Below are 16349 nucleotides of genomic sequence, written 5' to 3'. Positions count from 1 at the left end.
AGGCAGATTTGATAAACTTGTATTGTTATTGGTAATGTATCCAACGTTAGATGAATACGATATGATATCTAATTTCATTGACATATGTGTAGGTCCACAGAAACTTTTCTGGGGCCTTATATGTTTACTTTTCTGATGGAAATCAGTGACTATTAAAAAAAAATACAATTTGTAACGGATTCTTTTATCAGAGTGGACACTCTGATGAAGGCGGAAGGACACACCGAGAGATGTCAGGTAATTAAACAACTGATAACACTACTGTCTGTAATAAAATAATCCATTACAAATTAGATAAGAAGGAGACAGTATGAACTTAACACAACTAAAAACAAACTTTCGTGAGCTGTATAGTACACAACAACAACACTTCTTTCTATTCTACTCTAAAAAAATATTATTGATCGTTTTTGTTTGTGTGTACCATGCGTGACCTTGCAATTCCAGAGTGTCGCAGTCTATTTCTCCACAGGCCAAAGCAAAAAAATAAATAAATAAAGGGCTCTTGCTTCAGAGGGAGTTGAAAGCGATAATGGGAGGTATCAACAGAACGAAGCATATGGTTTATTAATTCAACAGCCCATTTTTGTCGGCTTGATAGATGAGAGCCAGACACAAAGTGAGCTGCAGAAATAATAGTGGTTCAGAGGTTGCAGGGCAGCTATTGTTTTCTTCTTCTGCTTCCACTGAACCTCTCATGGTGCTGACAGCACACAACTATTTTACGATGATCACTCAGCATAGATGGATTGATTTTCTTTACTCGGATCGCAATTGTCAAAAATATTTTCTGTTATGATTTACCTAAAGTTATGCCGTTGGGCCATTCAATGTGCTCAGACACCAGAATTTGACGATCCACTCCGTTCATCCCTGCTTTCTCTATCTTGGCCTGATCTCCCCAGTCGGACCAGTACATGAATCTGTCAAAAGAAACAAACATACACAAATTTTATTTGTGGTCTCAAAAACAGTTTTTTGGTACATAAACAAGATTGTATATAAACATTCTATCAAAGAGATTTTCACACCACTTATATTTCCTGAAAGTAGCAATGTTGGCTGCACAAAGGGAGACACCAAAACAATCACATGTCCAATAGTTCGATAAGTCACAACGTAAAAATGCACCACCATTTATTTACAGTGAGACCTTGGCTTACGAACTTAATTGGTTCTCAGACATTGTGTAAGGCGAAAAGTGTGCATCCCCCCAAAAAAAATCCCATAGGAAACCATTAAAATGAGAATAATCCGTTCCCAGGTCTCCATAAAATATAATGTTCAACTAAATAAGCCTTAAAACTACACACAATATACCTTAGTCAATGTAATAAATATGCTATTGTATTGTAATGAAAGAAATACACTGCACTGTATAATAAATTCACTTTATTTACATTTGTGATGGACGTTGATGGCTCTTAATTGACACCTGTTGCTTTCTGACTTGTAAGATCTTACGAAACTGAGGCATCACATTATCATTCATCATGTTGATGATTCTTATAGCCACAGTCTTTTCTGGATGGAACTGTTCAATAAAAGCCTGCACATCAACTCCTGAATGGGCTGCTTCTGCTTGTCCTCTTGAAGGCAAATCAAATCCTCTGTTTTGGACCTCATTATGGTCAGCAACAAGCTCCTCGATGTCATTTGCATCCACTTCGAGTCCCGTAGGTGCTGGCAGAGATTTTATTACAACAAAAGGCACGAGTCCGATGATTCCACGGACGCGGAATAAAACGCGACAAAAGAAGGCGGGCGGGGCGATCCGTCCAGCCTGTCAAGCTAGGCAAAATAAAATAGCACACTCGCGACTCATTGAAATGTCCCAGTATCGGTGATTAGGGGATCAACACACACACAACGCACACTCGCAATCTCGGAAAGCAACACACTTACGCAATCACGGCTAACAATCACCTCGGCCAAAGCAAACTCTTGGACTTGCCAGCACAAGTCACAGCAAGGCGCGAGGCGTCGTAATAATGTCATTGGTGAGGTGACAGCGACTCGTTGAAATGAAATTGAAGTGTCTACATCGGCTGGCGGAGGTAGGGAGCGGCAGCCCAGCCCCAGCTGTCAACTCGCCAGCTGTCAACTCGCACGTGACAATTTTGGTGTCATTAGTCACGTGAAAGCATCCTGTAACGTGAAATCTTTGTGTAAAGCTTTCAGGCGAAGAATGGTAGCAATGGTGGACGGTATCGGGCGCTGTATTTGTAGAATGGTCGTAGAAAGTTACTCTCAGGGAAGTGACACACAGCGTGACAGATGTGTCAGGCTGAGATTCACATGACAGCAGCGGTGCGCACATGTGACGCAACAAACGCACACCTCGTTCGTGTTTCTCAATGATCCCCTTCTTCTCTTCGACTGTGATTTTGTTTTGGGTCTTCTTCAGCTGAACACGAGCCTGTGGTGATTTTTTTTTCCGTCCCATAATAGTAAAATTACCTGCAAAAAGCTCCTCGGAGGCGATCGACATGTGAATTCAGAGAGAGGGGGTGTGGAAAGGTGCGCCGAGCTCTGTTCGATCGTGTGCTTCCGCCGAAGATCCGAAGATCACTCCGCCAGATCCGAAGATCACTCTGCCAGCCGTGGTGGGTGTGTATCGACAAAGGAGTGCATATTCCAAGGTTTAATTTTCATAAATTTGACGTTCGTAAACCGAAAAGTTCGTAAGGTACGGTGTTCGTAAGCCGAGGTCTCACTGTATTTATTTATTTATTGAATTTATTTATTTATCTTGACATATTTATTTCTCTATTTATTTATCATTTTTATTTTTAGAACACCGCTAAAGTATGAAGCACCATTGTTTTACCTTTCTTCACCTGAATTGTTCTTTTGTGTATGTATATATGTCATTCAGAGAGGAGAACATCTTTTCATATACCATATTTTCCGGTGAATAAGGCACACCCAAAAGCTTTGATTTTCTTCAAAAGATGACGCTGCGCCTTAGACACGTGACACATATATGTGAAGTAATATTGAGCTACAACAGGTCTCACAACGACTGTCAGCAGCCACCGACTCCATTTCCCCTCGTAGACGTTGTGCCTTATAATGTGGTGTGCCTTATATTTGGAAAACATTTATATATTTATATATTCTATTTGGAAAATGTATTTCATTCATTGAGGGTGTGCTTTATATCAGGAAAACGTTTTAAAATACAACATTGCCATCGATGAAAAGGTTTCTTCAGCCGTCATCTGTACTTCTTTGAAGGTGTCGGACGTTTCATTCTTATCCAAGAAACTTCGTCAGCAAACTAAAGTCTTACTGGTAGTTTAGGCCATTATATATATATATATCCCTGGCAAACGAACGTTCGTTTGGCAATTTGCATACTCGGCACCGGCAGCCAATCAGAACCCTGCTTCGGACTACGCCCTGACTGAATAGTGTACTTGAGAGTTTTGAAAGCCGCTTAGAAAGAGGAGTCCACGTAGCTTTGAGAAAACAACACAATGCAAACATTGCATTGTGCACCATGATGACAAACAACAACTGGAGCAAAATCTTCAGCAAGGGATATTTACCATAAATTAGGCCAGGGAGCATTTGTGGTAGGTACTTCTCTAAAAAAAAAAACCCTTTATACTTCGCATCAATTTTTTTTGGGCAATTAGACGTCTTTTTGTGTTTTAAATTGTGAAAAATGGGGCAGCCAACTTTATTGCCGGGCCAGAAACTTTTCAAAGTTGTCTGCCCGGGTGTCCACTAACTTTTTTGTCATGAGTTTCAGACAGTGTCACAGGCATTCAAATTGATCACCAAATTAACTCTGGAACACACCATCTAACAAATGACCTGCAAAAAAAAAATACAAAGAAATAATTTGTGTGAATATTTTTATAAAACAATGATATCAATAGTCACAGAGAAGCCAAGCGCTTGGTAATATTTCGTCAGACGTTCGATGGTGTCTAGATCACCGTCTCTCCGGTTGCTTTCTCATCCACGTTAAATATTTTTTTCCGTGGCGTTACTTGTGGATTTGCCCGTTGTTCTCTGTGTGTCACTCTACTTCTACTTTCACCTCCTTACCCTTGATGCGGGTCGACCGCGATGGCCCGTGGCTCACTCAGCTCTGTGATGATGAGCATTTTTCTCTTGCTTCCATCGCTCGTGGCCACGGAGATGCTCTTGTTTCCCGAGTCAGTCCAGTAGAGGTTCTTGTGAACCCAGTCAACAGCCAGGCCTTCGGGGGAATGGAGCGCCTCAAGGAGTGTGAGTTGCTGCGAAGAGTCATTGGCTTTGTTGATGTAAGCACTGGTGGATGGAAGAGAACATATACTGTAGTAAACCCCACACACGGAAAACCAAAACGTGTTTGATCTTTCCTGTTGGTCTTTAAGTGGAACGTAACCCAGTGTGGGTCACGGATGAAAGGGAATGTAAGGTTTTTGCAGATAAGATGTCAAGGGTAACTAAATGTGACATCTCTCTCTCAGCCTCAGTCTACCCATCAAAACAGTTGTTGGAGAAAAAAGGAATTTGTCTCACCCTATCCGCACCTTAGAAATCAACCAGATTATGTCTCTGTTATTGTTGCTCACTACCCTGCATTTTTTCATTTTATTTATTTTTTTAATCTCGTTTCTTGCCTTCGAAATGTCATTCGTCTCATGTATGCTTTCTATTCTTGATCCTTCTTACTCCCATGAGCCGTCAGACGAAGTACATTATTTTCCTCTGCCTGTGGGTTATCAAAAAATACATTATAAGGCGTCCTTGTTTAAAGAATGGCAAATGCAAAATTTACATCGCTTTGACAAGTGCTTGCAAATAGGAGAAAGGAAAAAGGATGCATTCATGGTGACATTTAGTGGAAGTTAATTTTTGAAGTGATTCAAAGTGTTTTGTAGGGGTGGAGCTAATTCCCACTTTTCATGGAAGACCTTAATTTGGTATTCAACAATTCTGGGTTTAAAAATACTTTTCTCCCCATTTTGCCTCAATACATTGATAATCTGCATCAGTTATACAGGGATTTTTTTGTGATTCACGGGTCGGCCCGATTTCTACCGCCTAAAAATGGCTGTGCTCCACTGTACATAAAAAAAAAAAAAATACTGACACTCAAAAATTCACATATTGTTGGTTATTTCAAAATGTATAGTTAGGTATCATTCATAATATACTTTATATCTTACTACCCAATAGAGTTCATTATTTTTTTTATGATTTGGATTTTTTTTTTGGGGGGGGGATGCTCCATACTTTGCCACAAATCACCATTTAGAAAATTGGGCATTTTGAGTGTGTGGGACCATCATGAGTGTAATGTGTGCACGTAAATGTGTGAGACACCGGGTGAATGTAATTGGAAGGGCCTGATAGTCCATATGGTCTTTCTTGCAATAATAGTGCCTCAATCTTTGCTGTCTTTGCTGCTGTGAAATGTAAATTTCTCCACCGTAAGACTAATAAAGGCGTATCCAATCCAATCCAATCCAATCCAATAATTGTGAAAATTATTACACACAGGAACACACATACACGCACACACACGCACACGCACACACGCACGCGCGCACACACACTCATGTTGAACAATAATGCAATATTATAACTACTTGAACAGGAATCAAATCTATATATCCATTCCATTTTCCATTTTCCATACCGCTTATTCCTCACTAGGGTTGTGGGGGACACCCTAAATCGGTTGCAAGCCAATTGCAGGGCACACAGAAACAAACAACAGTCACTCTCACATTCACACCTAAGGACAATTTCGAGTGTTCAAACTGCCTGCCATGCATGTCTTTGGAGTGTGGGAGGAAACCGGAGGACCCGGGGAGGGCCCACGTGGGCCCGGGGAGCTCCACACAGGGAGGCCGGAGCGGGACGCGAGCCGGCGACCTCTGCACTGTGAAGCCGGCGTGCTAACCACTCGACTACCGGGCTGCCCTTCAAATATATATCCATCAAACGTTTTATAATGAAATAACATGGGATGAGATGTGATATCCTTTATTCGTCTCACATCGGAGAAATTCCTAATTCTGATATCCTGGCAGAAATCAACAGATAAATGTAAAATATAACTCTTCTTTTCCTTTCGGCTTTTTCCTTCAGGGGTCGCCACAGCAAATCAGTGTCATCCATCTAACTCGGTTTTATGCATCCTCTTCTCTCACACGAGCTACCTTCATGTCCTCCTTGACAACATCCATAAACCTCCTCTTTGGTGTTCCTCTCGGTCTCCTGCCTGGCAGTTCAAGGCTCAGCATCCTTTTCCCAATAGAGTCACTCTCTCTCCTCTGGACATCTCCATACCATCTCAGTCTGGCTTCTCTGAATTTCTCTCCAAAGCCAGCACAAGTCACAGCGAGGCGCGAGGCGTCGTGAGTTGTCCTTCTAATATACTCATTCCTGATCCTATGCAACCTGGTCACTCACAAACCAAACCTCAACATCTTCATCTCTCTTACCTCCAGCTAAGCTGTCTGTCGTTTCTTCAGTGGCACTGTCTCCAGTCCAAACATCAAGGCTGGTCTCACCATCGTTTTATACACCTTTCCTTTCATCCTAGCTGAAATCCTTCTATCACACATCACGCCTGACATTTTTCTCGAGCCCTTCCAGGCAGCCTGGACATGCTTCTTCACCTCTTTTCCACACTCTCCATTGCTCTGGACAGTTGACCCCAAGTACTTAAAATCCTCCACCTTCTTGATCTCTTCTCCAAGTAGCATCACTCTTGTACTTGGGTCTCACATTCACACACATATCCCATCTTGCTGCGACTGATTTTCATTCCTCTCCTTTCCAGGGCATACCTCCACTTCTCTAGTTCTCCCCCACCTGATCCCTGCTCTGGCTAAGAAAAATATAAATATGATTATGATAATATATAAATATATATAAATATATAACATATTCCATGTTTTTGTTTGAAGTGAAGGATGTTTTCTTTGGAGATGGAGTTTAAAAGTTTAAGCTTACTCATCTGTGCTGTATGTCATGCATATTAGCATATTTGACAATAAAGCTGACTTTGACTTCGACTTTACCGAGACCATACCACTTTTCACCACTGATAGAGTGTTTTTACACACATCCATAAACATCCTGTGTTATTGTGCTTAGTACGTCCTATGTTATTTCATGTTTAATTTAGTACATCCTATGTTATTTCATGTTTAGTTTAGTCCATATGGATGTATGTAGCTTATTAGTTAACTCGTTGCGTATGTAGGGTGTAACTAGAGATGTTCTTCAATGTAATATTCTCCCAACCCCCCTTCCCGTTGCTTAGAGGCTTGGTCGAGATGATGTTATCGGTGCTGTGTGAGTAAAACTAGCTTGAAGGGGCGGGCTTGGTGCTCTTGGCTTCCCGCTCCGACGAGAGATGTTCTTCTGTTGTTTTACGAGAATAAAGTAGTCTTTTCTGTTCACCATCTATCGTTCCCGCTGGTATTTCATCATAAAACTCAGTTGAACTCCGAACCAGAATAGAAACAGGAATTAGATTCCAACAACCACATACCAAAAAATGGAGCTACAGCATAATGCCATTACATCTCTGGTAAAAGTAATTACAAATGCATGACAGCTTTCGTTGTATTCCCTCACGCCAGAAATTTCAATTACAGTAAAGTCTCGTTATATCGATATCGGTTATATCGATAGTACTGCTTATTACGATACTATTTCTATGAACGCAAGGAGAAGATTTACATGCCGCAGGATCGGATATATCGATAGTCCGGTTATATCAATATTTTTTCCGACTCCCCAGAATATCGATATAACAAGACTACTGTATTGGATTGGATATGCCTTTATTAGTCTCACAGTGGAGAAATTTACATTTCACAGCAGCAAAGTGATGAAAGGAATGGAAGTAGAAAAACAAAATACATGAGCTGCTGGAAAGGCAGCCACTCTCGCGGCGCCGTCTCGAAGTCATAAGAACAAAAAAAACTAAATAAATAATATGACAGCATAGAGACAATATGACAAAACAAAGACACAGAGAGACATTCATTCTTCAGGACTTGCTGTACCCTCTTTGTGATGACATGAAGCGGTTCTAGATGAAAGAGGAGAGGATCAAAGCGTCTTTCCACCAGTGGATCAGGGACATCATGGTGGAATGTACACGTCAACTACAAGCTAAATGTTGAAAGCAAACACGCAGCTGTAGCATCCATTGACGAAAAGAGATTGTCTCACATCTCCTGTTCCACATAAATCTGCTTCAATTCCAAGCCGCAACAGTTCCACATACGCATCGGCGCTCTGCGCTGACGCTCCTTTCTTCTTATCGCGGGTTCCTCAAGCCATGCATCCATCCAGCCGCAGACTGTCCAACAGCACTGACCTTTCCGCTAAACAAAACGGGGCTGTGCAGATGCTGCCCATTATAGGCACAAAAAAGCACAATGGCCCCTTTGGTGTCCAGCGATGGCAGTCGAATGGCTCCGACATTCCTCCCATTCAAAAACAGTACTGGCATATTCATGCTGCCGAAAAGGCGCAACCGCTCAGCACAGTCTCCTCCTTGATGAATGTCGTGGTCAAAAATGCTGAAAAACAATCTGTATCCGTTCCACACGATGCACAACAACACAAAGTGACAAAAGAAAACACAAAACAAGACAAAAACAACCAAAAAAAAGCAAGGCTCATGAGAGCACTTGCTGACGGCTGCCTACTCGGGCGCCATCTTGGACTTCTCCAAGAGAGTATGATCTCGAAATAGTCAATAAGCTAGCTGCTGCTACATACTTACTCTGCCCAGTAATAGGAGCATACAAGCATACATATTCAATAATTTTCCACTGCACACTTGAAAATGGGTTCACACGCCAACTTTCACAGCAGTGTAGCACTGGGGCTGGCCACCAGTCTTGACATGTACTAAGTTATACCGGTGTAGCCCCTGAAAACAGCTTAAACCGGGGCAAATTTAACCTTGTTTAGGAGGTGGTTTAAAAAGAAATTCTTGAATGAATACTAGTTTGCGAGGGAGCACCAATATAAAATGAGATATGTGAACGCTACAGAGGGAGACTGTGGGTAGACTTGCTATGCCACAGGGATAGACTGACTAAACCTGAGAAGAGTTGATTAAACATGGTATTTTATGCTCTCTTGTACATAAGGTGGGGAAAAGGAAGTCCACGTTACGCATGTGCATACTTTATTTACGTATTAGTACTGTCGTATTGCACGCCGCAGAAATTGTGTGAATGGAAATGGGGCGATACCAAGTTTAAAGTGCTTCTCTTTAGTGAGCAGGTTTATACGTGTGACTAGTTTAAGATATATAGCAACAAGATACATTGGTGCAGCACCGATGCAAACTTGACCACTTGTTGGATTTGAGTTCTTGACCTAACTGTAGCTATTGTGTTCTATCTGATTTTTTTGGTTCCCAAAATCAAAAATAGGGAGCTCTTTAGTCTCATTCTGAGAATCAATTCATTCATTTTTAACGCGTTTTATATGAGGATCTTTCCAATGTACAACAAATGCCTGTCTTACTTTCGCCAAAAATAAAAGCAATGATGAACACCTTAGGAAGAGTTAAATTAGAGATATTGCAGAAAGACAACATTGACTTTTAATGCTCCCTTGTATGCCCCCAAGATTAAGAGGGCATGTTTGAGTCACCGTGTATTTTATAGGTTTACATTACAGCCAAGTAAAAATTGTTTTCAGAAAAAATCCAAATGAACGCTCACAAAATATCGGTTTGGAACATTCCACAGAACTCCTGATAGATTATTTGTGAGTATGACGAATCTGCGAAGCTAAAACTATGCAAAGTGAAAGCCATGTATAGAAAACACCCACAAATGCCTTCATTTTGCTGGGCCTCTGTTCATCGAAGACATACTGATGCAAAGAGGTGCTGTGGTCTGACTTATAAAATGTCCAATGGAAATCATGGACCCCATGTCAAATGGGCTCAAGAGGAAAAATCACCCTGTTCATTGTTTTCAAGGCAAACACTTAGGTCCATATATGTTTTGGAGCAACATATGAAAACATCCAAGCAACACCTTTTTCAGGGACATCTCTACTTACGTCTTCAACACAATGCAAAGTCACACTGCGGGCATTTCAACACTATTTTTTTGTTGTAAAAGAGTGTGAATATCAAATATTATGTGCAGTCCAGCACTCTGCCATTGAAAAGGGTGTCGGATTACAAAGTGCAAAATATGACAATGGAGACCACAATCTGTAGAGCAAGTGAATTTGTTCATTAAGCAAGAATGGAAAAGACTTCCACCTTCAATTTGTGTCCTTATGTTCCAAAGGTGAACGCATCAACCTCACAGTGCAGAGGTATTGGTTCAATTCCGGCTGTGGCTTCCCTGTGTGGAGTTTGGAAGTTCTTCCCGGCCGGTTCAATGTGGGTTTTCTCTGGGTCTCCCAATTTCCTTTCACATTCCAAGTAGGAATGTGGAAGGTAAACGGGACACTCGAGTTGTGAGTGTGAGCATGAATGGTTGTTTGTCTCTGTGTACTGGTGATTGTCTGGCAAACGGCTGAGGGTGTCCCCTGCCTACTGCCCAAAAACAGCTGGGATAGGCTCTTGCACCCCCACACCCCTGCGACCATAATGAAGATAAATCGGTCTGGAAAATGGATGGAGCGATGAATGTCTCAAACACACGTGTGTTGTTAAAAAGATGGCTGTTGTATTACAGTACATTCAAAATGAGTGAATACGTGAAAAAAAAGTTTATTACTTTGAACACAAAATCCATTCATTTTTATTGAAATATATACTATATACAGTGATACCTCAGCTTACGAACTTAATAGGAAAGTGTGTGTAAGGCGGAAAGCTCGTCTGCCAAATATGTATTTCCCATAAGAAACCATTAAAATGAGCATAATCCGTTCCCATGTCCCCATAAAACATAATTCTCTATTAAATAAGCCTTAAAACTACAGAAAATATACATTATTTTATGTATAATAAATGTGCTATTGTATTGTAATTAAAGAAATAAACTGTACGGTATAACAAAGTCGTCTCATTTACCTTTCTGATGGATGTTGATGTAGTTGCCTCTTGATGATATCTGAGTGAAGTTGCCGTGCTTTGTCGGCAATGATACCCTCACTGACACAGTCCCCTGGTAGCTGCTTTTCATTAATCCAAATCAACAGAAGTTTTTCAAGCTCTTCTATTACCTGAGACCAATGCTTAGACAACACAGAAACACCCTTAGCCATACATAGCAATGGTTGATTTAGCATACTGTTGCTGGGACGCTAAGTAACACAAACACACACATCGTTCGAGTTTTTCAATAAATTCCTTCGTCTGCTCGACCATAATTTTCTTTTGTGTCCTCTTCGGCTTAACACTAGCCTGTGGTGGGGTCTTTTTCGGTCCCATAATAGCAAATGTACTCCACTAAATAGAAAACACGTCTACACTCAGAGGGGGTGTGGAAAACTAGTCAGCCAGCCACCGCGGCGCTGTGTGGTTTGGTTCGTCGTATCCCAAGATTATATTCTCGCGAATTTAATGTTCGTAAGGCGAAAAGTTTGTGAGCTAAAGCATTCGTAAGCCAAGGTATCACTGTATTCTGCATTATAGGGTGCAGAGAAGCACATTCAATTTTCGAAAAAGCCGACAGTGTGTCTTAAATATGGATCAATCGTCTGATTTCTTGGACACAGTACATTGTATTTTTTTAATAATAATAATAATAATAATAATAATAATACATTTCATTTTGAAGCGCCTTTCAAAACTCTCAAGGTCACTTTACAGTAAAGTTTTCCTGTGGGTGAGCAGCAGCAGCCACACGCGCCAGTGTTCACTCAACTCGGAAGTAACACAGATACACAGCTAGCTAGCTAGCTAATAAATAAATATTTTAAATACGCTGTAACACGCTTTGTTTCAGCTGCAACGGTTGTGAATGCAGTATATTCTGTAAATAGAGCAGTATAGTACTGTACTGTATTTCCTTTAGCATAGCACCAACTAGTAGATGAACAATGCAACCACAGCCACTAGTGTAGCTTCTCTTCTATGTAACTTATAATGCGGGTTACCCGAATGATAGAGAATAGAAAGAATTGAAGTTATCATATTTAAAAGTTTCATGCTGTCGCATGCTTAGTTGGCCAAACACAAGATCCACAATGGAAGCACAGAAAATATGGGGTCAATCTGAAGTGAACAGATACAGCCTGTTAAACTGTCATCCTCAGGTAGGAGATCTGGCCTTGGGCAGAATTAAGGACTTGGCAAACTCCTTCACATGAAGGGCATATCAGAATCAGAATCAGAATCATCTTTATTGATATTAAGTATGTAGGACACACAAGGAATTTGTTTCCGGTAGAACACGCTGCACTAGTATCGTCGTCAAAAAAAACTGCTAAGTGGCACTATTAGCCAAGTAACAAACCTATCTGTTCATGGAAAGACAACCCATTAAAATGTCTATGTTCTGTTGGTTTGTGGATGTTGGATCTTGGGATGTCCGGGCCTGTGGTATTCAAATCAAGAACACTACGTTTTACTAATGTATCACTTAAATGTGCATATACTCTCAATAAATATTTTGGCGGAGGGCTGCAGGGGTTGGGTGTCATGAATGGTTGCGTCCCCTGCTCGCAGTAAAAGACAATCTTCCTATGTTTAAGCTTTTGTTCAGTGTCCGAACATCTCTGACACCCCTCTATGAAAACACCTTTAAAATCATAATCAGAATCAGAATCAGAATCATCTTTATTGCCAAGTATGTAGAACACACAAGGAATTTGTTTCCGGTAGAACACACTGCACTAGTATCGTCGTCAAAAAAAACTGCTAAGTGGCACTATACAGTTCCATTTTGGCTATTAATATAAAATAGGCTATTAATTGGAGGGATACCTTATACACTGCTTTTCTGATATGCAAAACATGGTAAATATGATTTACAAACCATTGAATTCCATTTCTATTTAGCTTTCACATAATTTGTCATCTTCATTGGAATTGGAGTTTGTTCATTCAGCCTAAACTCCAATCTGTCCTGAAGAGTAAACACCAGTATCACTGACAACTGTGCGCACATGCTGCATTGGATTTCATGTAGCTAAGGAGGGATCCTGACGTGCGATATTGTAGATGAGGATCACTGCAGTGCAATGTTTTACAGAAGGTGTGTGTGTGTGTGTGTGTGTGTGTGTGTGTGTGTGTGTGTGTGTGTGTGTGTGTGTGTGTGTGTGTGTGTGTGTGTGTGTGTGTGTGTGTGCGTGCGTGCGTGCGTGCGTGCGTGCGTGTGTGTGTGTGTGTGTGTGTGTGTGTACCTGTATATTTTGCGATGATATAAATCACTCCAGAATATTTTATTGGTGGCCACATCAACATCCAGCGCCACAGCATTCTTCAGCGTTGGAACGACTTCTGTATATTCATTTTTCAGGAGGTCAATTCGACGGATCTCATGTCGGTTAGTGAACATCAAATAGGGACTCTTTCCTGAGGAAAAACAAACAGCATGAACAGTCATTGATTACATTTGTAATTAATGACAGAATGGCGGAGGATTATCGGAGAGACCCACTGTAATAGCAGCATACAGTAGAGCAAATTTGAAGACTATGTATACTACTAATCATAATACATTGCATTTATAAGCCCCTTTCAAAACTCTCGATGTCACTTTACAGTCACATTATACGTTTTTCTGTGGGTGAGCAGCGGCAGCCACACGCGCCAGCGTTAACTCAACCCCGAATACTAATAAACATCTATACTCCCAATTGCTGTGTGACTTGTGATTAGATTTGGGTTTTAAAGGACAACCGACATCACTTTTTTGTTTCCTAACTGACATCAGAAAAACGTATTATAGCATCTAAAATACCCAAAATGATACCCTATGATATTTTTAGTCAAATGCAAAACACCAATAAAATGACTTAAAGTGTCCAAAAACTACTTCAAATTGAACCCGGAAGTGGCCAGTTTCAGAAGGTCCCGCCCCCCTTGTTCGTGGTGACGTCTTGCCTTGCTGGAGAATTAAAACAATGGCTTCAGATTCGGAAAAGATGCTTTCTTGTTATTCATCCAGTTATGAATATGATTCAAATAGTTCTGAAGAAGAAAGCATACATGTTTGCAATCGATTAAAGAATTTATTCCTGTCATTTTGATGCATCTGGAGAGAAATGTAGTGACAAACTCTTTAGTACTCACAGTACCCAAAAAGAGGCAAAAGAGGGGGACAAAGCTATACACTGGACATGTCTTAGCGCAACATACAACGATTCACCATCGCGTTATTTATGTGTTTTCCTTCTAATTTCGCCATCAACACGGATCAACACGAAGGTGTCAGACCAAACAAAGTACCGCAAAATGCATTGAGGTGATGCAAGGTATGTTCTTTCTCGGTGAGGGGCGTTCCTTCAGTGACGTAGGGTGAGGACTCATCACCAACTCAAGAACAAGACTTCCGGAATATTCAGCACGAGTCTTAAAACGTAAAATATAGCTATATGCGGTGGAATCTGTGTAAAATGCGCTCAGTAGAAGTCATTTGAAGCGATTTTACAAATTATGGACACAACTTGTCCGGAGACGTCGGTTGTCCTTTAAGAGGTTACTTAAAATACATCCATTTGGTCAAAAATAAAATGGAAGATTTTTTTGAGGCACCAAAATAAAAATAAAATAATTTAATCTCAAGAGAGGCTATTTTTTTTAATTCAGTCAATTTTTACTGTTGCCCCCGTTTCAAAACTTGGTTTTAAAATAGCTGTTAGTATCTATCGATGAAAAGGTTTCTTCAGCCGTCATCTGTACAAATTTGAAGGTTTCGGACGTTTCGCCTCCTATCCAAGAGGCTTCGTCAGAGAACTAAAGTCTGACTGGTCGTATCGGCCCTATTTATAGATCCCTAATGTCCAGTTTATTCCATACATTGTAAGAATGAAAATTGTAAAGAGCAGTACATTGGGGGAGACTCAACAAATTCTCAAAAAAAGACTTTATCAACATTGCAGGGATAATACAAGTGGGCCTCAATCGGCAGTACATTTGCACCTAAAAGCTAGCAACCACTCATTTGACGACAATGAGGTTAAAATCTTAGCGAAAGAACATAGATGGTTTGAAAGGGGGGTAAAAGAAGCGATTCTTATAAAACAACAAAATCCTTCATTAAACCGGTCTGGTGGGGTGAGGTTCAATTTGGATCATTCATACAATAGCCTGCTTAGGCTAAACAGGTTAGGCAACATTCGTAATGCTGATGAGGTGATACCGGTGGGAGTGGGGGAAATGGCCCAGTGAGAGTAGGGACCTATCATAGTTGTGTCCGGCGCTGCCATGGCTGGACATTAGGGATATATAAATAGGGCCGATACGACCAGTCAGACTTTAGTTTGCTGACGAAGCCTCTTGGATAGGAGGCGAAACGTCCGAAACCTTCAAATTTGTACAGATGACGGCTGAAGAAATCTTCTCATCGATGGCTACTAACAGCTATTTTAAAATCAAGTTTTGAAACGGGGGCAACAGTAAAAATTGACTGAATTAAAAAAAAAAATTGCCTCTCTTGTACGACTGAGAGCTTACACAGACCTGTTAGTAGCTAATAATTAATAGCTATTTCTTATTTCTGACTTTAAACAATTGACAATTGACTTTACTTGTTACTACTTTTAAAGATGTCTTTTTTTTCTTTCTTTTTTCTTGAGCCAGAAAAATAAGTCAGCGCAGAGGGCAGAGTGCAGAGTGCAGTGTGTGTTGCTGCTTGGAATTGAAGCGAATTTACAACAAGAGGTACGAGCCAATCTATTTTTCATCAATTGACGCTAAAGATTTTGTTTGCTTTCAGATTAAATTGTAGCAGACGTGTGCACATTTTCAGCATGAAGTCTTTGATCCACTGGTCAATAGACACTTTGAGCCTCTCCTCTTTCATCTCAAACTGCTTTAACTCATTCACTGCCAGATGTGCAAATATGTGTCCAATGCAGTGCTAGGGTTTTTGTCATTGTCACTCGAATCCCAGGAACCACAGAATATTGAATTTTTAGACTACATCAACCTTCAATGCAACATAAGAAACCTTGGACTTTCTTCTGGGTCTGGAATTACATGATCTTGAAATGAGGGCGGCTGTCCAAAATACAACGCAATGCATACATATTGGTTTATATAGCGCTTTAACAACAGCTGAAGCTGGAACAAAGCGCTACCATGGAAAAATGGGAAATGCAGCCCACTTGTGGAAGACAAAAAAAATATGGCCAGGGACCATGGCCAGCGCTATATCGGCACCCAAACAAATTATCGGCACCCAAACAATTCCCGAGTAAATTTGTGAAGGGCAGGGAAT

At 40.7% G+C, this 16349-nt stretch overlaps 1 protein-coding gene across 3 annotated transcripts in view; it reads right to left on the bottom strand.

Annotated features, from left to right (window-relative positions):
• Positions 1–16349, bottom strand: part of lrp8 (low density lipoprotein receptor-related protein 8, apolipoprotein e receptor) — a 215003-nt gene that overhangs the window by 31122 nt on the left and 167532 nt on the right. For all 3 annotated transcript variants that reach the window (XM_089001780.1, XM_089001782.1, XM_089001781.1), the window contains exons 10-12: positions 13309–13480; positions 4063–4287; positions 805–923 (exon numbers count right to left, since the gene is read on the bottom strand). In XM_089001780.1, coding sequence (XP_088857906.1) covers positions 805–923; positions 4063–4287; positions 13309–13480 — 516 coding nt within the window. The remainder of the gene's footprint in view (positions 1–804; positions 924–4062; positions 4288–13308; positions 13481–16349) is intronic.

Source organism: Hippocampus bargibanti, linkage group LG07 (genome assembly GCF_051943395.1).
Source record: "Hippocampus bargibanti isolate YZ-2025 linkage group LG07, ASM5194339v1, whole genome shotgun sequence".
NCBI classification, from domain to species: domain Eukaryota; kingdom Metazoa; phylum Chordata; class Actinopteri; order Syngnathiformes; family Syngnathidae; genus Hippocampus; species Hippocampus bargibanti.
Note: the sequence above shows the minus strand (reverse complement) of the source record. Positions and strands in the feature narration are given on the sequence as shown.